Raw genomic sequence first — 24,047 nt, forward strand, 5'->3', positions numbered from 1 at the left:
CCGATTAGAAGTTGTAGATTTCCCGAACTAGGGACAGCTATTACGTCGTGCAACCTTTCGCACCACATGTGATTAGTGAGATAATTGTAACTTGAAATATGTTGCTAGAGCTAATCCAAGTGCACTTAATACAAAGGAAAGAGTACCAGGTTGGTTCATACTGACCAAGCGGTTATTCATATTTATTGGCAGGTTTTATGTCAACTAAAAGCTTTAGCTAATTTGTCACATATTGTGACTTTATGAAAGTACTGTTAGTTACAACGTCACATTCGCATCGTAGTGGTTTTTGATTCAATGTGGCTGTTCAAACTAAATCTAAATTAGATAAAATTTATGTTTTAACTTTCAAGGAACCAATTAGAGTAAAACAGAAAATTTTTCGGTAAAACGTTTCTTGTCACATTGATAAGACATTGATGAAACTCGAAATATGTACTAATAAATTGATTGCTACTTTTTAAGTTATAATATTTATTTTTTGAATAACCTGCAGTTGCTGGAACTTTGCTTTTCAGTGACGTTGTTAAATTAATGGTTTATCATACTAATATTCCCTTTGGCCTACTTGGCGTAAAAAGTTTTGTGCGTTGTATTGTCAATTCTTTATTTTGATCACATCTAATTCCGAGGTATAACAAAGTCTATTTTCCTTTCAATGTTGTACAAAATTAAACTTTTGTTAGATGATGAGGTGAATTGGACAGAATGCATGGAGATTGCATGAGATTGTTTGGGATTGTTTGGAACATGAAATTAATCAAAGTAGGCACAAAATCAATCATAGACGTTGCAAACTTTCCAATAATTTAAGGACATTCTTTTGTTTATTGTTCAAAGTTGTGTTCTTGTCCGGTTCATATCATGCCAATTGGGATCAACTGTCGTTATTGTCACAGGATTCAGTCTATTCAGGTCGAGATGACATAACAATGAAGGCGTTAAGAGAGGGATAATAGTATGACAATGAAAAACAGGTCAATTCCCTGATGTTTTGCAACATCCGAACACCCCCTGTCTAGAGGCTCCACTGCGAGTGCATCTATAGTGAATACGTTCAACGTGCATATCTTATTCTATATCCTGAGAGTCACTAATTTCAAGTCCGACTTTGATTTGATACCATATCAAGCCAAAATGTGCCTATGTTTTGATATAACATCAAATAGTGCACACCGTTAGAAGACATTTTGCAGGTTCATTGAGTACAATTTGCAAATAACATTAAGTGTGTTTATCTTGGTCACTTTTACTGCAAAAATAATCAACTACGTATATACACTCTGCTTAGTTTACATACTGGTGTAATAGATATTTGCTCATTCATGTTTTAAATTATGACCTCAACTCAGTGGAAGCGCGGCTAGAGTGGTATTCTCTCAACATTGCAGCTCGTGTTTGACATCGCACTAGTACAACGGTTGTAATTAAGGGCAATTTAACTTGTACATGTGTGTGTCTATTGGAACTTGCATAAAGGCAAGCTCAGTAACTGTGACTTGAATGATGTGAAACCACTGTCGAGTTTAAGTCATTGAAAGATTTTTTATAACTTTTTTCTTGCACTGATAAACTTATTCAAGCTTTATAGGCCAGGCATTCGGTTGTTTTGACTTTGTTTTGTTATAATCTGTCAAGCATTGCATGAACAATTTGAACATGGATGCTTGTTTCATCATGTGAGTTTGCGTTATATTACAAAACAAGGGATTTACAATTGCTTTAATGGCAAGCAGCAAAAGAAACTTGACACAAGAAGTGAGAGACTACTGTTTTAATTCATCTAGCACAAATGTAAAGGGTTGATTAGTCACATAGTTAAACACTACTGTGTTGAAATTTTATTAAGCTATTGCTTCCGACTAGCATATTTACTTTACCAATCTAGGCTGTAATTTTTTCCATTTTTGCTTCATTATGGGAATGTAGACTTTGATAGAACCTTAAAGGTTGCTGATTTTATTCATCCCTAACATGGAAACGTAACACTATGTAGCGACTCACTATGTGCAATGTCATGAATGATATAGTGTACCTACTCATATGGAGTTTGACTCAAAAGAAAATATGTCTCAAGATTAAACGCTGTAAAATTCTTGTTATTTAGCTTTTTGTTTACAGTCATTATGTTGATAGTGCTACTGTAGGTTAGTAACAGCTATCCAAGCTTTTTTCATATTTTCCCATTAATATCATGCTTACCTTTAGTTGTTCTCATCGTTTTCAGAACAATCACTAGTGTATACCGAATCGTAGAAAAGTGTATGACATGTAAACAGCCCTACAAATTAATTGAAGCGCACTGCTGTTGTTAACTTATTGAAACATTTAGAACGCCTATGTTGCTTGATTTTGCTGCATTGTGAGTAGTAAGTAAACAATATCATACATTTGCTAAATTGGGTCAAATTTTGTTTTTTTGGTGATTTTATTCACTCAAATTGCTGCAGCATTTAAAAACTTTCAAGTGACTATTCAATATTAGTTTGAGCTGTTCGAATTGAGCAGCTTGATTAAAAAAAGAACATCCCACCAGTTTGTTTGTAGTTAACTTAAGTAGTTAATAGGTCTGTCGTTCCCAACTTTTTAGATATTTTGCAGCACTTAGCGACAAAGCCACTGCAATTTTTAAAGTTGTAATCAACATGGTTTCTTATAAGCCCAATTGTTTTTGTCTAAACTTGTGCAGCATGAGCTTTTTATAAAGTTTTGCATGCTCATTACAGGGTAGAGATATAGCTGTAATGACTGAACAACAGGCAGCAAATGAAACAAATGACGATATTGCTGAGTTGGATACAGATCAAACGACACAGAAGCAATGGGAAACTATAAATAATCACTTGAAGCAAATGCATGTGTGGGCAGATGAAGTAAATTCAAATCTATCAACATCCCCTGGGGCTCAAGTTAAAAGCCGCACGCCAAAATCACACCCTCCTCATAATCCGATGTACCGGAGAAGCGAGGGTGACATTCAAGGCAAACCTTTAGACAAAACAAAATTAGCGACCCCTCCCCAATCTGCACCCGTTCTTCCGGAGGGTTTTGTACTTCAGTGGGGAGGAAACGCAATGAACCCTCCACAAAATAGTTCCAATAGGGATTTACAAAAAGCATATGACTATAAACAACATGCTAAGTCAAATTTTACGTTCGTAAAGAATCCATCGTTTGTGAACCAGCCCGTTCACATATCAACAGTTGGTGTCGGAACTAATAATGTTGCTCCAAATGTCCAACTCAATATGCCACGAATGCATATCAATGATTCCCATAATTTTCCTGCGAATAGCACTGATTATAGTTTTGCATACAATTACGGTAACACTTCTGGAAACACTTCACCACACGTAGCACGACAAGTGTCGTCACCAAGTTTGCTGGGTGGTAATCTTGTACACGGCCCTCAACAATTAGTGTCTGATGGTCATCGAAAGAGCTTTCAAAATTCACATGGACCAATTCCACCTCGAACCCAGTCATTTGTTACAACTGGACATCACGCTTTGAATCCTGGAGACAGAAGGAGATCAGAACCTGCTACAGACAAATCGAATTTTAAAAACAAGGGCTACCCCAGGCGTGCTATATCATCGGTGCATGGTCAGCCGGGCGTCATTCCAAATTTTATCCCATTCCACCATCCTGATACCTTCATGCCGCCATCTTCAGTACCGGTCATCATAGCAGAACCTGATCCTGCTTCTGGCTCGCAAAGTAATGAGAGCTATGATGACCAAGATTATACGAAAGGTCAGTTGATATGTTTATTCATTATATTCGGTATTATATGTAATGTTGTAAAGCAGTGGTTATAGGAAATGGTAAGGTTACTTTTTAGAACGTGAATGTGCTAATTTCACCTTCCATGAGGCATTTTCTCACTTCACTGTATATTAATCCAAATTCATAACAATTGTTTAACATTGAATATGTGTTTATTATATATCATTAATATTTTATATCAAAAATTTGCAGCAGTTTAGTTTCTTACATTGAAGAGCAAGTGCTAGGACAAATCTTGAACCAAAGCACTATAGTCAGTACTAATAATAGACTCAAAAGAATTTTTCAATAACGTTTAGTGGTTAAATAATAATTGCCAAAAATGTATCACAATAAACCACTTAAATTATAATGCCTGTGGCAGGAATTATGACGTCACAATATAAAATCATTATCCACGTGTGTTATGTATCAGTAGATGTAGGCTATTGTATTTACTTCACTAGAAGGCACCCTTGAACAGAAAGCGCATGAAATGTCACCAAAACACCTGCACTGTACTTAAAAGTGCGAAAACGTTCTCTTATCAACATAATAGACTTGAAGAAGTGAGGAAAATTACTGTTCCGTACATCCATGTAGTCCACTTTGATTGTTTCTCATCATTTTACCACCCTCATTCAAACGCAAATCCCAGATATTGAGTCACCAAATAAAGTTTTCCAGTCACAGGACTTTCATTTTTTCCAAAAAGTGATATTGATCTATTTATCATGAACTTCGTAATTTCATCTGTCTCATATTACTTTAAATACAAACACTTATCCAAGATGTTGAAGCATAAGTTTTCAACCTCAGAATCATATCATTTCCAAAAGCAATAATGTATGCCTAGTTATAGGTTCGGTGTGTCCCAATTTACAAAGCAAACACACACAAACACACGTGCTGGTGAATGGTCAGCCACATTTAGCTTTATTAAGGTAGATTTAATTCATGTGGTGCATATTTCTAGTACCAGGCAATGCATTTTATGCTATTACATGTGCATAATAAGATTAGTTTTGGAATCTTATTCAATTTTTCTCAGAACCATCAAAAAAGCCAAAACGACATAAAACAAGTAGCAAGCATTATTGTCAGTGCTGCAACCATTAAATTACACCTAACATTAACCATTACGATATTACACAAGATCAATTGAGTAGACAATTTTTAAACAATGAAAACTAGAGAATAAAGTCAGTAAAAGAATTTAGCGAAAACAACAAAGGTTGGTTTGTTGAGTGTTAAAACATGTAACGAATGATAATAAAGAGCTGGGTAAAATTGAATTAGTTTTCAAGTACCAATAGCTTGCTGAAAGCAGCACAATTGCAGGTGGATACATATATTTAGATACATAAAGCTAACCAGTTTCCGACCTACTTGGGCCTTTCATGTCAGCGAATTTTTTAATAAATACGAAAATTAAATCGTAACCTTTATATAAAAAGGGCTTCGTTCAGAAGTACTTGTAAACGAAAAATCCAGTATGTAAATTAAACAGTTTTTGTGAGGTTACATAATTCATCAGATGTAGTGATATGGCAAGCAAGTCTGAAACTAGTTAGCTTTAATAAAACTATATCCCACCTTCAATTGCATTGCTTTAAGACAGCTCCTGTTACATGTGACAAATGAGATGAACAACCTTTCGAGATATGGACTTGTTTTTTTTTCAAACCTTCTTCTTTCAAATTCAAAATTCAACTCGTTGTTGCCATTGTTCTTTATGCACTGATAAAAATTAAGTATATATATTTTTGTTTACCGAAATGTTTGCAAATAAGCACGTTTTCTACTATTTTGTTGCCTTTTATTTATATATAACCCGTAATTCCTGCTGCTTTCTTCTTAATTCAGCTTTACTTCAACACCAAAATGAGAGAATGGCCCGATTGCAGGCTGAGTTTCAAGCAAAAGAAAAGGAGCTCACCTTGCTCGTGGCTGATATAAAAGACTTAGAAACAAGAGTGATTCAACGCAATAACACAAGATACAAAATCCCTTCCTCACTTGCGACAGTAAGTACCTCCATTGGGTCAGCATTGATAGCAGTGTCTTGTTACATGTGTACTTGTGCTGTGGTTCGTTATTTCCCTTGCGGCTGATTGTGTCTTTCTGTGCTTGATTGCATGCTTGTGCCTTGATATCACTATCTGTGCAAGACTAGAGTCATTCGTAATTCATTCTAAGTTGGAGTTTTTGTGTATGAGCTTGTTGTACAGAACTCGTTGTTCACTGTACAACACTGTTTTTAATACAAGCTGTGTCTGTATCCAAGACTGTTGGGGACAAGAAAACAACATTGTTAGCAAAGTTGGCGAAACAAATGAGTACAAAATTATCTTAATTTTTCCATTTCTGTTAAAGCTTCAAACCGATGTTGCAAGGCTTCGTGAAATCAATCGGAAACTCGAGATAGATTGCAATTGCATGCACAAAGAAGTGGATTTGTTTTCACGAGATGGTAAGATGTCTTTGTATACATAGATCACATTTGCATTTAAAATTCATCCCAGGAAAAAGTTACAGAAAAAGGCTACTTAGATGAGTTTGGGTATTGTGTATGTATTTGTACTCACCTAAAGCAAACAGGGAAATAGTGCATCCTTTGCATAGTTTATATTATAAGTTATTACAGGATTAAATGAAAATAACTCAACACATATGGTCATTTGGTTTCTAAAATGTCGTTAAACTGTTCACATGCCACTGCATTTGACTATCATATCCATAAAATATAAGTGTTCATTGTAAACCATTTGTTATAGATAGTTTTCTTTATACTTGTAAAATGTGTTAAACAACTGGATTTAACCAAAATATTTAACAGCGCATAATAGCAACACAAATTGAGTGGTTCTCAACCTTTTTTGGCTTACGGCACCCTGCAAACAACCAAAAGATTTGGCGGCACCCACAGTCAAACCAAAAAGTTTCTGCATAAAAAAAAAATTTTCGCAACCGTTTTCCTGGACTAGTGATTAGTACGCAAGAACTTGCGGCACCCTTGCGAAACGTTAATGGCACCCCGGTTGAGAACCACTGGTTTAAATGGACGTTGTTTATCGGAATACTTTGTTAATATCTTTGCTGTAATAGTCTGTGACAATAGATAGTCGATGGTCTGCATGGTGCAAAAGGGTAGTGCTAGAGCCCTATAAGGTTATAGACAGAGTTTGCCGTACCTACATAATATCATGCATATTACTCAGGTGACAGCACGAGGGAAGATTTTTATTCAAGGTACAATCGCCCTTCAACTGTGAAGAATAAAAAGCCAGGTAAATAATGCTTTGAGTGCGATGCGATTTGATATGTTTTAAGAACTGGCTTCGTTGTGCTTGAAATCAATTAATAGCATTTATTTGTACTTGCCCTTGGCTTTAGCACTGTTTCTAACTAGCCAGTGTTGACAACAAAATGCATGTAAATGAGCTAAGTTGTTAAGTGTATGGTGGCCAAAGGGTCTGGAAACCAGGTCTTTTTCGTATTTTGTTCTATTGATTAGCTGTCTGACTGGATGTAGCCAAAATATGTAGGTTAAAGTTCAATTTAGAATATGCAAATACAGTAGTATAACCGTGGTAGCCATGTCTAAAGTGACTCCATAAATTATTTTTGAGATATTCAAAACACGTGTACTTGATGTTACTATACAGGAATTTTGTCGTGACCAGTTTGGTTGCTTTGAATTGCCCAACTTTTAAGTCAAAAGGGTTAAATTAACAAGTTTCCAACATAGAAACAGTTCTTACATGTATACTTGGTATGTATGCAACAGGCATACATACTTTGCCTGAAACGTCCAGCGGAAAAGCTTACATTTACTGGTTGTTGTAATGGGTGTACATCATCTGAGTGACAGTTCATTCGAGTGACATAATTATGACATAAATTAATTATTCATTCGAGTGACATAATTAACCCTAACCCTAACCTTAACCCATTACTGTAGTTTGAACAGTACTTACCAATGTGTCACTCAAATGAACTGTCACTCAGTTGATCAACTACCGTTGTAATAGGTCCAAAACCACATTCTGTGCCCGGTGAGACATCAGCCATTCCTTCAAACGACACAGATGATGAACCGAAGTGGAGATGCAGTCATTGCACTTTCGACAATCACGCCGCTCTTAACAAGTGTGAGGTGCGAAAAGAGCCAGAAAACTTTTGTTTAAATGAGATCAAGTTATTCAAAAGTGGTTTGCTCCAGGTTTCCCACATTTAACGATTCCTTGTATTTATTCCTTGTAGATATGTGACTTCCCTCGCGAAGTCCAATCAGGAAGAGGCCGCATCCCATAGTTGTGACCACGAACACTAACGTGCCAGCCATATTTTCCAGTACCGCGCTGATCTGGGACTATGTGATGGATTGTGCCCTCAACCAAACACGTTATTCCCGCGTTCAACAAACAAGTGAACAGTTTTAACGCAGATCTGTACGCCGCGCCTGAAATAGTAAAATGTTCCAATTCACATATGTTCTATCACAGTAATGTGCCTTTTTCCGATCTTCCTCTGTCGTGAGCTATTTGATGTTTCAGCTGTTTTTATGACTCTACAATGGTTCAGTGTTGATCTCGCCTTAATCGTATAAGTTTACAGTATTCGGTCTATCTACATGCGGTGCCATTTCTTACCCGTTACCAGTCACGCTGCTTACACTTCAGTTCAGAAACATGCAATTAGCGTGACAGTATGTTTGTGAATTTAACGCAGGGTTTAGTTTGATCCAAACAGGTCTCAACCGATCTAAACCGATACTGTGTTGATCATTTTTTTAATTGTAGTCTTAAGTATTCGAACAAGGATTGGATCAAAACGGCGACCATGTGGGGGAAATTTGGTGCAAAAGTTTTGGTAATCCATCGATTCGTGGAAATATGCTGCTCTGTTAATCATTTTAACACTTGATTAGTTTGTTTCCTTGATAAATTTTAGAGTTTAGGATGACGTACGTCGCTAATACAACACTTTTCAACTTTTATGGCAGCCGGCTAAGGCCAAATTCCCAGCCCCAGATTGAAGCCGAAACAAAGTCGTTATGTCCACAGCTAGTATGATTTTTGATGCAGAGGCTTCAGTGTATTTTGCTGCAAGGAACAACACATTTTCTTTCCTAATTGTAGTGGTCCGAAAGAAAGTTGCATGTAGTGTCGGCCACAAACACTATCACTTTCGGAGTTTTGGATCGAAGCGAACTTTTATGAATTGTCCATCTCTAATGCTGTACTATGATGTATTTTTCAACAACTCAATACATAATTATATAGGGTCTGGTATTGGTGTTTGTTTTTCGGTTACGGTATTATTGTCATGGTTGCTTCCACGGGGATTCGTTCTACAATTCAAGTACTACGCCATGAACCTATTTTGGAAGTTGAAATCTTATTACACCCTGTTCCTGGCGTAATGTAGAATTTTTCGTGCAATATATAATTTTGTATGTGTGTTGCCCCCTGAATGCTGAAATGAACGGCGCTTTGCTAACGATGATTTTACAATGTTTCTTCGGTGCTTTTATTTAAAACTTGCTCACGGTTTCGATCCGTTGGACGTAGTGATTGGCAACAAGACGTGGAGATAAAATTGATCTTGTTAAATTCCACATGATTGTATTTTTCATATTTTTCTCCTGTCCATCCGTTTTTGCCCTGCACTTAATATTCGTTAATACCAAGTTTCCCTTCGTCTTGATAATCGAAATGAAAAGTTTCCCGCCTGTGTCGAACTCTATCACGCTTCTCAGATAATCCTGTTGGTAATATTTTTATGCTTACTTCATTATTACATTAATTTTAGTCTATTGAAGTAGATTTGCATACGCATTCAATGTGAGGTTTAGTCAAGATTTTCACATAAACATATCTATCTTCTTTCCTTTATAGAAGTTTCGTCAAGGGCTTATTTAGGCTGCGCAAGACCCGTGGCTAGTGTTGAATAGTGCTGATAGTATCTGTTGGTGGATTTGTGTTGATCGATTTGATATCGTTGACATTTAATTAATGATACCAGAAGATTCCGAATGCTTTGGTGCATAGCGTCACGAAAATTCGTCATCCTCGCAATACATTACAGGCTGTCCATTCCGACGCAATAAGTCTATGAGATAATGATTAATGACACAGTATATTGTGTATGATTGGTCTGAGAATTAAGAACGAAACTTTTTGCGCCTTCACGTCCATTAAAATGCAAAATGTTTTCTAAATACGGTGACGCAAAATTTCAAGCTTTTTTAGCTGAACAGTAAACATGTCAAGCTGTAACAATATGACCAGAAGGGTAGGTAGCTTTTCTCACGAAATAATCATTGGGTTTCATAAATGCTAAAATGGAGAAGTTAGTTACGAGTTAAGTAGAACAGTAACCGATAAACTGCACCATCGTCTGGGCTTACGGTGGATAGACACCCCCCCTCATCTGTCTAATGCTTTGTCGAATAAAAAAACGCCACCATAATTTGAGGGGGCATTGTTCCATTGTGCAGATTCAAGAAGCGATGTGAGGGTTGATATCTGCGATAACAACTTGGAATTTTCACATAAAAACTTTCCATTAATTTCATGACAGGCTTTAAAAAGTAAATTTCGTTAACTGGATGTTGTACGATTTAGGCAAAACTACTCATATAAACGTTCTTTTGTAGAATAGCAGAAAATTTCCGCCTTTTATTGCGCAACTTAAAAAGAGAGCCAAATTATTGCAAGTAGCACAGTGCTATAGGGAACATGATCTGGATATTTCGTCCCAATGATCCGAAATAGTCCGCACAAAAATTTGAAAAATAACACTGCATACGAGCAATATTACAGCAATAAGCATTTTTCAGTTACAAGCGTATATGCAGTCAAATAAATTAGGGGTACCGACTCGAAAAAATATGCTACCAAAATGTACGCGCTATCGTAAATAACAGCAATTTTCTTCATTCCCTCTGTTACTTAACCGATAACACGGTATTGTGAAATAAGCACTTGATTCTGCTAAAAGTTAACGATACAAAATACTCACATTGGAACTGATACGTGTAGTTACCAACGCTTAAGCTGAAAACACTTTCATTGGAAGTCAACGTATAATTATTTTTACTGCCGGCGGTAAGATAATATGGAAACGTTTCAGCATTATTGCTCTTTGTGGTCCTTGTAAAGCCAACTGCAAACCAATACTGAAAAAAACAAGAAAAAAAAAGAAAACTGTCCAGCAAGTAAATTGCTGGGAGCATGTTGCTTACACGTTTCCTTTGCAGAAATCAGTCAAAAATAAATGTAAACAAAAAGCGTTAAAACACATTTCCACCAGCGTCAAGATATTAATTGAACATAATTTTCGCAAACTGAGAACTTAAATTGGAACAAAAATTAGGACCCATTCCATGGGCTCGTAATGACGACAACGGTGGTGTAGTGTGCAGAAATCGTGTCTCTTGCAATGGCCTGCAGTTGTAAAAATAAAGTCAGATCAACAAAAATAAAACCCAAAAAATTAATCTCAAAACGACGGCGACACTTCGTCACAAATCGGGTTCTTCTCGCTCTGTCCGTAGGAGTCAAAGGTCAACCATTTCCAAACAAGTGTCTGCAAAATTCTATCATTGTCGCAACCACTTCTTGCTGGTGCTGTGTGTCGTTTAGATTATATTGCGCGTGGACGTCTTTCTCCGGGGGCCGCAATAAGGTTGGTCCAAACACGATGCCAAGCGAGTGGGGCGACATTTGGTTAGACCCGGAGTGTTCGCAAACCCTGAAATGCAAAAAAGTAAGCTGGGTTAAACTAAGGTTCCTCGGAAGACTGAGGTATAAAGCAGCGAATGATTAACGTAGTGGCAAGTAAATATAATCTATAGGCTGTTGATATAATTCGGGCATTTTGGGGCACTAGTCAAAGCTGTTTTTTAATTTATTTATTAAAAATTTGCTTTAAAACTGTTCACATGGCAAATTAAAATGAAATTTTTCGAGCACAAGGCTGCAAATTTACCAAAGGCCGCGCAGTTGGTTAATTCGGTCCTGATATAAAGTACAACAACCAATGACAAAGTACGGTAGGCCTACTTCTAATCAGGCGGCTGAGATGCTTCAAAGTACCTGCTCAAATGCTGTATTAGATACTTTGTGCTTTCCAGATGAGCGCCGGGCATCGCACTCATCGCCATGCGTATGGCGTCCAACCTTATATCGTTATGAGATATCTCTATGAAGGTAAAAATAAGTTGAACACAATATCTTGGGGTGAGGACTATTACAAACGAACAACATTTAACTTCATTTATTCTCAATGTTTCCATTGAAACAAAATTCTTTCCCAAGGACCACACAATGCCAGTATTTGAAGTAAAAATGCGTTTATCGGAGACCTTACGGCTAAACCTTCAATAAACCTACTGGCGGCGTTGATGAACCGTGAATACAAATGATAGGGCAGAAGTGGGACCGGAAGTTCACGCAGGTAGAGCTTCAGAACACCCGCGACTATGTTTATGTCGTCATAATGGGAAAGGTCTGTGTCGCAGCCGTCTGAAATATTAGAAGATTCTTACAACATATCAAAACACAGTGAGAAACTTTTGGGCAAAAACATACTATTTCACGATATTGTATGAAATTGTAAGCATGCTGCTTATATTAGGCTATGTTCCTTACACTGGTCGAAATCTGCTTTCAACGCTACGATGACGTCATGAGATCCAGGGACGCGATATATACCCTCAGACTGCATTCCTTCAAGGAAGAAAATTATTGTCAATTAAGTGAACTTGGCAGTAGTTCTACAACGAAGGCCATTTTGCAATAATTTTGGGGTTCCACATCGTCAGTTCGTCCCAAACCAATGTTACATCAATAATTTAAAAAGTTGTACGAAATAAAAAAAATCATGACACTAACAACGACGTTTATGGACGAAATTATCTGTTATTTCAACGTTTACCTCGTTCTTCTATTTCAGCCACACACTTGTCAATCACCACAGGACGAGAAGTGCAATGCAGCTTCACTAACGTCGTGAGATCGACCCCGTAAACATGCTTTAGATGTTTCAGCGCCGGTTGGCAGTCGTTTGGGACTAATTTGGCGCATTGCTTATGCACGTTCAGTCCGCAGTCTGCGGCAAATAAAAACAGATTCACATATTGTGTAGATGTAAGAAAACCGCTGCGTTCACCCTTATACGATTTGTAATCTAATAACAAAGTGCGGTACAATTTCTACCTTTGCACTGTACGCCTTGCTGTATTAGTCCCCACATAAAATTTCCACAGTATTCACACCACTGCAGTCCTCTGTACGTGTGAGACTGAAAAAAATCCAATAAAAGTTACATTTTGACCATAAGTACGTGAATTATTGTGAACTGTACGAATAAGTAACTTCAATATTTTGTTCATCCACTAAAGTGACCACACTCTCGCAATAAAGTTTTGCTTCTGTCGTTTGGTGGAGAAGTTCCAACAAACTCGTCTATTTTCACCGAAATTCTCTCACGTAGTAGAGCGCAATAGAAAGAATGCAAAGCATTTGACTCCACACTGGTTTATGCTTACAAAGCCCCAATTTTGTTTATCACAGCACAAGGAGCCAACGCTTTGTCAACCGATGAAAATTCCGGGTATACCTTAAAATGATGTTCTTTGTCATAGTTCAAGGCGGCCATGCATTTTCCGTTTAGTCCCTTTTTAGGTGATGACGTCACGTCGCGATGTCTGTTCGAGGGTGACGAAGGGCCCTGATGACGACACGATGATGATTTGGCGACCGATGATTTTTTCGTCTTAAATGATGACGAATGTCTCGGTCTATTATCAACCTAAGACCAAAGCATTAAGAACCCAGCCTGAAAGTTTTGTATGGGAAATATTAAAGGTTAAAGAAGAAATTGAGTACCTGGTTGTGTGGACTCGATCTTCCTTTATCGTTTATTTTAATATCGTTATAGTTTGGTCTCTCCTTTTCCGGGCTAGCAACGTCATCTTTGACAGAGTGCTGCGCCAGCCTTCTTCCTTTGTTGTCATTTCGAACGTCGTGGCAGCTTAAATGCTGTTCCTGCTCGCTTACTACCCGAGAAGGACTTGAATACGTTTTGTGCAAGGTAGCACGAACCTATTTTAAGACACGAGTCACCCTTTAAACTTGAGGAATGGTAAGCTAGCAAAGTACACAGGCAATGTAAACTACAATTGGCATCAGACCGGAGTTATGCGCTTCACTAGACTTGAAAGCCGAAGGCGGTTGATCAAAAACATTGCAAGTAAGAGCAAGTAAATTTAATGCTTTAAAAACCCCGTACCAACACTCAGTGCTTTTTTCGTTTGTTATCTAGCAATGAATAATGTGATATTCAGTGGCCTCTTGCTTAAAACAACAGAATTGTGTTTCTCATGACGTAGTCGTGTCACAAGATACAAAGGGAACTATCGACGCCCGACATACCTCGTGTTCATATGCCACGTCGCATTTCTTTTGTGCGGTCAAATTCACTGCTTCGTTGTTGTCGTGATTAGACGAGCTGATGATGCCAAGAGGTTTTCGGTTTCGTCCTCCAGACGAAGATCCGCTTCCACTTTCTTCCAATCTGTCTTCACGCTGATATTTCCACGGTGACCCCGGCTGCTGTTGAGGAAGATCCCTCCTCCTTGCATCAAATAAACGAGAGGAGGAGTTCGGTGTTTCACTTGTGCTTCGGTGAAAAGCTGAATAAAGTTTTAAAGAGTTTGTAAAACACACAGTGGAACTGACGCTCAAAAATTAAAAAAACTTCAACCAGTACCAGTCATATGCCGGGGCGACGGGGTGCTGCGGTCATCTTCGGACGAAAAATGGCACGATCCGTGCTGAAAAAAAATAAATGACACCTTCTAGTCACTGCGAAACAGTCTGACATCTCCATTTCGAAAATCTATTCATAGAGTTACACTCACCGGTGACACGTTAGAGGAACCGGACTTTTCAATGCCTCCGGAGTCATTACTGAGTCCTGATTCACAAGATCCGGTGCTTCCAGCTCTGGAGGACAAACATTTATCTCGGTGAATACAAAGAGCAGTAATATAGCCCACAACGTTTTCAACCATATTTTGATTACACTTATCATAAAGTTCTTTGTTATAATATATACAGTGCGGTTCAGCTTGGTATATACCTGTTGATAATACCTTGAGTCTTCGTTGGTAATTTACTCAAACGTACCCTGCTGCCTTCTTTGTGGAGGTAGTTCTCGTGAACAAAGTCTTGGCTGTCACTGAAATTCGAGTCATTTATTTGTACTTTTAGGCGCACTTCAGTCGGGTCATTAATTTTCACGTTTGCTCACCTTTCATACGCTCGGGAAAACGGATCCATAATTGGCTCAGATCTTTGTCGATGGTGGATTAATTTCCTAGTATCTTGGAAATGCCCGTATTTTAGTTTCGGGTGAGACAGAGCAGTTCCAGGCGTGCTTCCTATCTCTTTGACCGTAGAAAGTGATGCTTTTAAATCATTGTTTTGGTCTTGATGTTCAAAGATTCCTAAATAGCAAAATCAAACGCCGTTACGCTTGTCATTGGTTGAAGGACTTTTGAGGAAATTTTATGGAAATAAGTTTTCACCATCATTCATTCGAAACACACGGCTAAGACATAACTTATGTACCTTCATAATAAGGCGGTTGCTTATGATCCTGAAGTTTTCCGTTCATGTGGTTGTACATTGAAGCCTGTGAAACACCGAACATTTAGAGATAGGACACTTAAAATTTTCATAGTAAATATTTCTACGCCAAACAGAACACACAATAGAGGTTTATTGTAGTCTTGTGACATTCTCCTTTTCATTTCAACACTGAATGCCGTGTATTGAAGAACCAATATAAAATAATTGAGGGGTTTTCATGTGGCGACCCAACCCATCAATAGAGTAATGAGGGTAATGGAATTAAACCGTTTCAATGAACCATGTCGAAGCACATTTATCACCCTGAAGGGTCTCGTTAATCGCTTTGAAAAGATACAAAAGGACAGTGGCATGGACGGAAAATAACGTTTAACATTTTCTGATCAAAAAGGCAATGAACGAGTGAATACGGTTATGTCATTTTCAACCGCGCTTACGGCGCGATAGTTAAACATGATACGTAACGAGTACGCGTAATCAAGCCAAAACAAAAGCTGGTCTGTAACTTTTAATTTTACCTTGCCCCGGTCGTAGCCGCCACCGATCTGCCGAACGTGGGCGACCGTAGTTGGGTGTTTCTGTGCAACGCTAACCTGATGGTAAGGAGACCTTTGGACGGGACGTATGGCCGTGTCACAGGAGAGTCTTCTTAAGAGCGCAGGCTTGTAAGCATCGTTCTTATACACGGCATATTGTTTTCCGGACATGTCGGGAGATTCACTCCCTGGAGGAGCTACGTGAGTCCTTTCCTCAACATCCGTATGAGGGGAAGAGCTACCGTCCATAGCGACGCGCTTTTTATTCCGCTTCCTTTCGTCGGAAGATGTTGGAGTCAGTTTCTTTTTTCCTCCATCCAGTTTCAGATACTGGTCATCCAGAGAGGGCGGGAATTTGTCAGGAGTGCACAGAGGCAAGTGCTCCCGACAGTCTTCATAAAATAGTTGTTTTTCATCAAATGCGTCACCGTGAGATTTCAGATTATTATCGCGTAATCCAGCACTTTGCTCAGGTCGGATTTTAGCGTGGTTGTTGTGAAGAACACCATTTTGACGGGCAATACCGCACTTGTCGAGTCCAGTGAAATGTACAGGAGATGGATTATTGGAACTGGAGCAATTTCTAGGACTTTGACTTCCCGGAATCCTCTCGATAGTCTCCTCACGCGGTGATTGGGAACCGGAGCGTGTTTCAGTCAACTGCTTCCGCTTATCGTGAGTCCGGCTGATGGAGGAATACCTACGACATAACTAGTCTATCAAACCACATATCCCATAAACGCTATCTACACGATTAACATCAATACCAGAATATACGTTGAGGCTACATTTAGCTGATTGTTTTTTCTGTAGTAATTAGCTCAATGTTACCTGCTTAGGCTGTTGTAAACAGGCTCACGGGCCATGCTTTCTATGTAATCTTGTGCTTTGCTTTCAACATACATAGTTATTAGTCCATCCTGGGCCAAGTCGTACACACTGTGAAAAGGAATTTTAAGCGTTGGTTCAAGTGTAAACAACGTCATTTTTATACAATATTTAAGTATTGTCATTGCGTGTTGTATTAGAGCGGTGTACCTGTCAAATTTTTTTTCGCCTACAAAATGCTTCCCATCCTCGTAGTAGAGTTTAAAATTTTTGACCATATTTAGAACTCTGAAAAAAAAGTGACACAAATAAAAAAATACGCACCATATGAAACAGTAGAAAAACAAATAAAACAAATAAAACTTGGAAAAACTAGAGAAACAGAATTAAATTCCAGTGACTTTGATGTATAATGGCAGACAGCTGTAGAACAATACCGGTAGCAAACAATTACGCAACCAAATTTCACGATTTTTATACGTCTGCGACTGGGCCCATTAATGAAACCAATAGGACGGGTAAAAGACGGTGTAGCCATGACTTTTTACAAGCAATAATAAACGTTCCGCACCCGGCAAGGTATTTTTATGAAGTGGCGTAATGACCACACAGACTAGAATTACAAAGTAGAACAAAATGACGTGAACAACTGACTATGCTAATCGGTAGTTAGAATGAGCCGACGGTAAAGTATAATTATTGAGCAGTTTAGATATTTTCGCCATGGGCCTTGTTAAATTGATACTTTTTGCTTCGTATAACCGTATGCAGTGTATAATTAACACGCCTAATGCTTGGAATAGAACAATTCCCGCACTTTACATCAATGACATTTCATAGACTTTTATTAGGCAAAGGTATATTTCCTTTATGGATTGCATCTATGTGCGGAATACATTTCAGTTTATGCTACTTCATACTTTGTATCCAACCACTGGTCTTTACAATTCAAAAGTGACAATTAAAAGTGGCCTATCTTATGTTCCGAGGGCGCTGCCCGGTATGGAGAGTTATAAGGTTCATAGTGATCGCAGATATAAACTGGAATTTTTTCACTTCACAACGAAATTAACGTTTTAAGATAATTCTGACATTTAAGGAGAATTTTTCAGAGTTTGAGTTTCTTGGAAAACCATTGTATAAAACTCAATAAATTACCGAATCGAGCAGGTAGTGTATTACGTAGTTTGATTTATTCGAGCGTATTTAAGGATAACAGGTTCTTGTATATCACTTATCAAGGCACTTAAATATCGCCAAATGCCAAACTTTTTCTGTAAAATTTTAGACATTTTTTTGTGCATATTCAGCAACCGTGGTACCGTACACGGTCCGGAGTTGATCAAAATATTTTCTGTGACGTAATCACCATGTCGAGGGTCTGCTAGTCGGGTGTGCTGTCGGTCGATTTTTATCTAATTGTACATCGGTCATTCTATCTTTAACTTGTCAGCTTCACAGTATAGCAAACTTAATGATAATCTTCAATATGCCGCGCCGTTAAACGGAATTACTAAACGTGGCTTCAAACGGTGTTATTAGACAAGTATAGGTTAATAAAACGGTCGCTCTAGCAAGCGCCTACTAATTACACTAATTACGTTTTCTAACATTAAATGATCCTCTTTGTGTAGTTGCAAATTAATAGCCATGTAAACCTGCTTCGGTAAACGTCATGAAATACCGAAAACAAGCGTCGTTTTTGTCAGTGTTACCAGTTCTTAAAAGCTTAAAGTGCTCTCAGAACCGGCGGTTAATGACAACATAAAACCAATTAGAAGTTAAACCTTGAAGGCTCGATTGTTATAAAGGGGTGCTTAGGGTTATCAAGCCAGGAAAGGAGAATTCATCTTCAAGACCCAAGAGATGCTCCAAACCAGAACTGACCGAAAGTACCAGCTATCGACATTCATTTCGCTGGAAGATCTAACAGTAATATCGTCTGAGTGTTCTTCATACGCTAGAGGAGGGATTTTCATCATGGACCAACCCTAACGAAAGTATTCCAACTATTTTGAAAAATTGTTTCTGAGAGCTCAACGTCCGAAGATTAACACACGAGTGCACGAATGAGCATTAAAGCTTAAAACGTTTCAAACATGACACATTTACTCAACATGTAATCCCCATATATCCAAATTTGATTTATTAAGCAAACCGATACGTTCGTTTAATCGAATTCTTTCAGTTACGTACGAGTCTACACGTACGATAGTTACTTTCAGCTTCATCAAGCAATGTGTGGCACATGATTAACTCTGAAAGATTTTTAATCAGCAAACGACAGGCCTTGAATGTGTTATACGAGCACGTTTATTACGCCTTCTGCAAGCCTTAAACGAATTTGAACTCACAAAGTACAAACATGACGTATAATGTAATGATTCATCATTTGGCTGAATGGTTCCAGTCGATAACTGCTGGTATGTCTACAAGAATGTAAGAAGCGCCCATTGCTAATTACCTCATAGTCTTTATACTACTGTAGTAACGCCGGTAGTGACTCTTTAATGACATTATTTTTTGCTGTAGCCCAAATGTGTATGTATATTTAATATAATAATTTGCGGAAGCCCGAAAACTATGCAAGAATAAATTTCAGGAAAGAATGAATTTCTGTGTTTGACCAGTTGTATTCGATATAAGAGAATAGGATCGTAAATCTATTCAGTGGTCCCAAGCATTATATTACAACAAACTTATGTAAATTCACTAAATTAACTTCAGACGCTGCAGTGATTTATTGGTTTTAGAACTGTTTATAATCAATGAGTGAAACTGCACCTTAGCACCAACGTAAATCTTCCTGGATCATTTTGTGATTCTCTTATGAGGAAGTTTCCTTCGTCTTTACATAATCTCTCTCCTGCATCCCGACTTATTAAACCGTGATACTCTTCTCCATAGAAATGAGGTCGGTTTGAAACCTGAAAGAAGAAAGGTTGCATTTTGGAACTGAATCAACGACTCACAAACAAAGTTAACAACAAACAACACAAAAAACAACACTCACAAACAAAATTAACTTGTTATGTGACCAGAAACACAGGTTGTGGCGATATTATATGTCATTGCTGGACTTATCTATGGCTTCAAGTACAGACGAGTAAACTGTAACGACGTACTTGTTGTAAATGTTAGTTTGAGACTGACAGAATGAAGTCTCAAAGCACACAGTTCTCATTAAGCCTGTCAAATTGTATCTTGCAGATTTTTTTTGAATCGAATGAAACACAGTCCAATTCAAATCAAACCGGATTAATACTTGACAGTAGTGGCCAATTTAGTTGGACAGCTAAACGCGGGTTACATGATTTACAACAATATTTCACTCGCACATGATTAAGAAAACGCGAGTTTTATTTCCCGAGGGTGATAATCAAAGGTAGTCAGCGGGTTCTTTGGGCAAGTATAGATGACGCACTTGTTAAAACCCTACGCGCATTTGTAGAATGTTTCTAAACAATGCCAATGACTAAAGACGTAGCTCCGTAATTTAGATTGTTGAAACATTGTAACAACTGGTGTGAAACGAACAAGGTATGTATACGTCATTAAGCCGACATTTTACCGACTTAAAATCCGAAACATGTAGCAGACAAAAATGCGACATTCTCGTCCAGTTTGCTGCAACCCGACACCGCAAAGACACCGCCAGTATATTGCATAGTGCAGAGACATAAATTCGTCCTGTGTTGCGATGTTGTGAATATATACACCTGTTGTTACTTTTCACCCTTGTTGTTAATCGTTATGAACTTTACAATTACTACATCGGAAAATTTCAAGTGACGAGCTAACTTTGATCGTACCGATATTAGCTTCATCCCATTCAATTAAGCTATACGTTTGAGCTGCGTGAACATATCTGTATGCATACTTTTAGCAGATTAAAAGGAACATGCAACAAACTTACGAAATGTTACATAAAACCCTGTCTATAACCTGTGCCTGAGCGCAGATGTACAGTAGAGGGAACGGTGTAATAATCAGCAAAGCGCGGAGCTTAATGACATTACCTAGACAAAGTAAATCAATAAACGGAACCTTACTGGCAAAGAGCTGATTCGCGAACAGCTGGCGATTATGAGCTGCGGGATTGTCATAGCTTCAAGTTAATCAATAACTCTTGCCGCGTGGCGTTCGCACAGGTATGATATTTACACTTCATTCAGGTTTTGATTTAGTTTTTGCGACATAAGAAGAAGAATTAACAATACTAGAAACTCGTATAACCGTTTTGAACATTTTTAAGGGTTCTCTTAAATCTTTTAAGAGGAAGTAGACATGGATGTTATTGAAAACTTCAAGCTATGTATCTCAATTATGGGCATTTAAGTAAAATCTTTTCGTCAGTTCAGAGAAAAGCAAATCAAATATAGAGCCCAGTCCAACATACGCTAAACAAGTGACACCAAATGGGCGTAGTGTGTAATATGAAAAGGTTTATTCTAACTTTCTTTGTACATATATATACATACGTAAGCCTATATAAAGCATGATGCGTTGATTGGAGTTCACGACAATATTCTTTAGATGGTTTGTAGATTTAGATGAATAACAAAAAAATTCTACATAATAAAAACGACGGTGCAGTCATTTATTTTGCACCATTTCCGCGTAGTTGTAGACCTTATTTTAATCAGCATAACCTTTTCAAAATCAATTAGGAGTGAATTGTAATCAGTATGATATAAGTCTTATCATAATTATTAGTATATTAGACACATCAGTAATTATTTGTTAAAACGCATCGGTTGATATACACCTGCATAACAATGTTATTGAGCAATTCCTTAGTGATATGGTGTAATAATCAAAAATTCAAAGTGCAACACCTAATCTCAGCTCCATGGCAGATGCATCAGCATAAACAGATGGCAATCGTGAAATTTTACACAAATCTGGAACCATAATGCCGGCGAGGTAAAAATGCACACGTCATCAATATCTTATGAAGAAGCTTTGTAAGTTGCAAATCTGCCCTCAGCTGTATATTAACAAGGGTGTATGCCCCGTTTACCCATAAGTTATTTCACCATAAAGTATCAATCACGTTAATCGGCTTTATGGGACAAATATTTAAACGTGCATGGTCGTTGTTGAACACCTCACGATAATATACGATGCATTGTTTAACTAAAGTCAAGTAAAAGCTGCAATTTCGCTAAAACACTGCCTGTATAATTTATGAATAGGTAAATAAATAGCATTGACTTTTCGACATAAAACCGCCAGAACCAGAATAAAGACTTCTCGTAATTTACCGACTAAGTAATTAGTAAAAAAGAAGGTGTATAACAATAGCTTTATTCACAAGCGATGGCCAGGGCGAATGCAAGACATATTGCTTACAGCAGCATTCGCATTTCAAATAACGGTGTTTTATTTCTGTAACAGTAGCTCCTTAAATCCAATGTGCAAAAGTTTTCCCACGCGCCCATCCAGTAACGTGGGTCGTTGTAGTACTACAGTTACAACGATTTGGAAGATCGTTTGTTCATCAAAGCCAACATGGAAACTTCACAACGAAATGCTTACCTCTCCGCGTTGGCAAACGACTAGCTTTGGTTTGGGGGCTTCCTCTTGCAATCGAAATACTAAAGTAAACATGTACGTATTATTTACAAGCGACTACCTTAGGCTTCGCGACGGGGACCAGCACTTTCACCTACACCGGAATAATCTCACTAGGCAAGGCATAGAAACGTCAGAATTAAATTCTGGTCTATCATTTCGATATTTTAGGATATTTTGGGAAAATTTTCGAAATTGTATTAAACAACACTTAAAAAATTGCCACCATTTCGTAGTTAGGATTCTTATCGAGTGATTACATTTATTCCGGCGTTGGGTTCAAAGTATTGGAGACAGCAAGATACTTGTGGACACCTTCGCGAAGACACAGCTTCTTCTTATAAACTAGGTTCACAGTATATTACTATAAGTATCGATGACGTATTTTACGGTTAGTTATCATGATAAACATAAACTAGCACAAATGATACGCTTTTCTGGTTGAAATGTACAATAAATAATAAACAATCTTAAATAAGTCAATTTTAATTTCATAAATTGTTCATTAGACTTACAATAACTTTTCCATGTCGGGTAATGGCCTTGGCATTTCATGTTATGTAATCCGAAAAGTATTCTGTAATCCAAAGCTTTCAAATTGCTTTTCTTGCACAACAGTGGAGCATTTTCCTTGGTTTACATAATACACCTTTTCTATCTGTATATGTATATATTAACTCCTTTGCAACAACACATAGCCTAAGAGTAAATGTAGTAGTTTACCCATAGATTAAATGACGAATGATTTTTTATGTCTGTTATAAAAAGCATACATTCATTACACCTACTTTTCGATAACTTACAACAAAAATCAAAAAAATATCGAATATTTATCTGAAGTCCAAGGGCATTTTTTCGCAAAAAAAAACAGTTGAAAAACGCCTGTATTACGCTATACATACTCAATAACGTAATTAAGACACAAGTTTTAGCGCTTATATACTGTAGCAACGAACGAATAAAATTATCAACAAATTGTTTGTGCGTGTAGAAGTGAATTAAAAGTTTGAACAACATTCCTAACCCAGATACAAAATGTTTTTTGGTGACAGCATCAACTTCGAATTTCCACGAAAACAAGGGTTAATTATTACTAACTTGTTACTTACGCGTGTTCGACTTCTATCGTTGCGCCATCTTCGCTTTTGTTGCGTAACTATGTACATAGCAGGTTGGGCGAGTTGAGCCAAAAACCAAATTTTACCAACTCAAAAAGCAGCGCATTGAATACTCGTTTATAAAATTCCATCCATTGTGGCAATGTGTACATAATCGGTTAACGCCGGAACAGTTGTGAAGTCTGTTTATAGGATTTTTTAAAGGAATGACGATCAAACGTGTCAGTTGGAGTTCGTTTTCTGATACGACAATCTGATTTTCCTTGGACATAATAATCATAATGACATCATAATAGCATGACAAAATAATTTCGCGGTCTTTGTCCTGGTCATACGACAACGCCTGAATGACCCTAATTAAAACCAGGATCAACATGTAAACTTCTAACTTGTAACAAATACCGCACCATACAGCCTAGCTTCTAAATACAAGTATCGCCCCAGGCTGATGTAGCGTCTAATGTTTGTCAAGCTTGTCTATTTCGCTGATTAATTAAACTCACGTATTCACAGTTTTCTGAAACAAAAAGAACTACTGTTGCTAATTCTGTTTT

The 24,047-nt window shown here is 37.7% G+C and overlaps 2 protein-coding genes across 2 annotated transcripts; one reads left to right on the forward strand and one right to left on the reverse strand.

Moving 5' to 3' along the window:
- Nucleotides 1–814: 814 nt before the first annotated feature.
- LOC143464531 (TGF-beta-activated kinase 1 and MAP3K7-binding protein 2-like) lies at nucleotides 815–9,809 on the forward strand. Its single transcript, XM_076962339.1, has 6 exons — nucleotides 815–3,756; nucleotides 5,635–5,795; nucleotides 6,145–6,241; nucleotides 6,990–7,058; nucleotides 7,803–7,927; nucleotides 8,035–9,809. The coding sequence occupies exons 1-6, from the start codon at nucleotides 2,745–2,747 to the stop codon at nucleotides 8,083–8,085; spliced, it is 1,515 nt and encodes a 504-aa protein (XP_076818454.1). The 5' UTR covers nucleotides 815–2,744; the 3' UTR covers nucleotides 8,086–9,809.
- Nucleotides 9,810–10,421: 612 nt separating this feature from the next.
- On the reverse strand, nucleotides 10,422–23,293 carry LOC143464530 (uncharacterized). The gene is made up of 20 exons (XM_076962338.1): nucleotides 22,891–23,293; nucleotides 22,340–22,398; nucleotides 19,583–19,725; nucleotides 17,009–17,086; nucleotides 16,802–16,909; nucleotides 15,953–16,670; nucleotides 15,414–15,477; nucleotides 15,094–15,289; nucleotides 14,923–15,021; nucleotides 14,702–14,786; nucleotides 14,551–14,614; nucleotides 14,214–14,473; nucleotides 13,668–13,883; nucleotides 13,399–13,590; nucleotides 12,996–13,080; nucleotides 12,715–12,888; nucleotides 12,429–12,506; nucleotides 12,171–12,302; nucleotides 11,874–11,979; nucleotides 10,422–11,529 (listed from the first exon to the last, which is right to left on the reverse strand). Exons 1-20 carry the CDS (start codon nucleotides 22,928–22,930, stop codon nucleotides 11,343–11,345), a joined length of 3,084 nt encoding a protein of 1,027 aa, XP_076818453.1. The 5' UTR covers nucleotides 22,931–23,293; the 3' UTR covers nucleotides 10,422–11,342.
- Nucleotides 23,294–24,047: the final 754 nt, after the last annotated feature.

The sequence above is a fragment of the Clavelina lepadiformis genome, chromosome 7, assembly GCF_947623445.1.
Source record: "Clavelina lepadiformis chromosome 7, kaClaLepa1.1, whole genome shotgun sequence".
Classification (NCBI taxonomy): Eukaryota; Metazoa; Chordata; class Ascidiacea; order Aplousobranchia; family Clavelinidae; genus Clavelina; species Clavelina lepadiformis.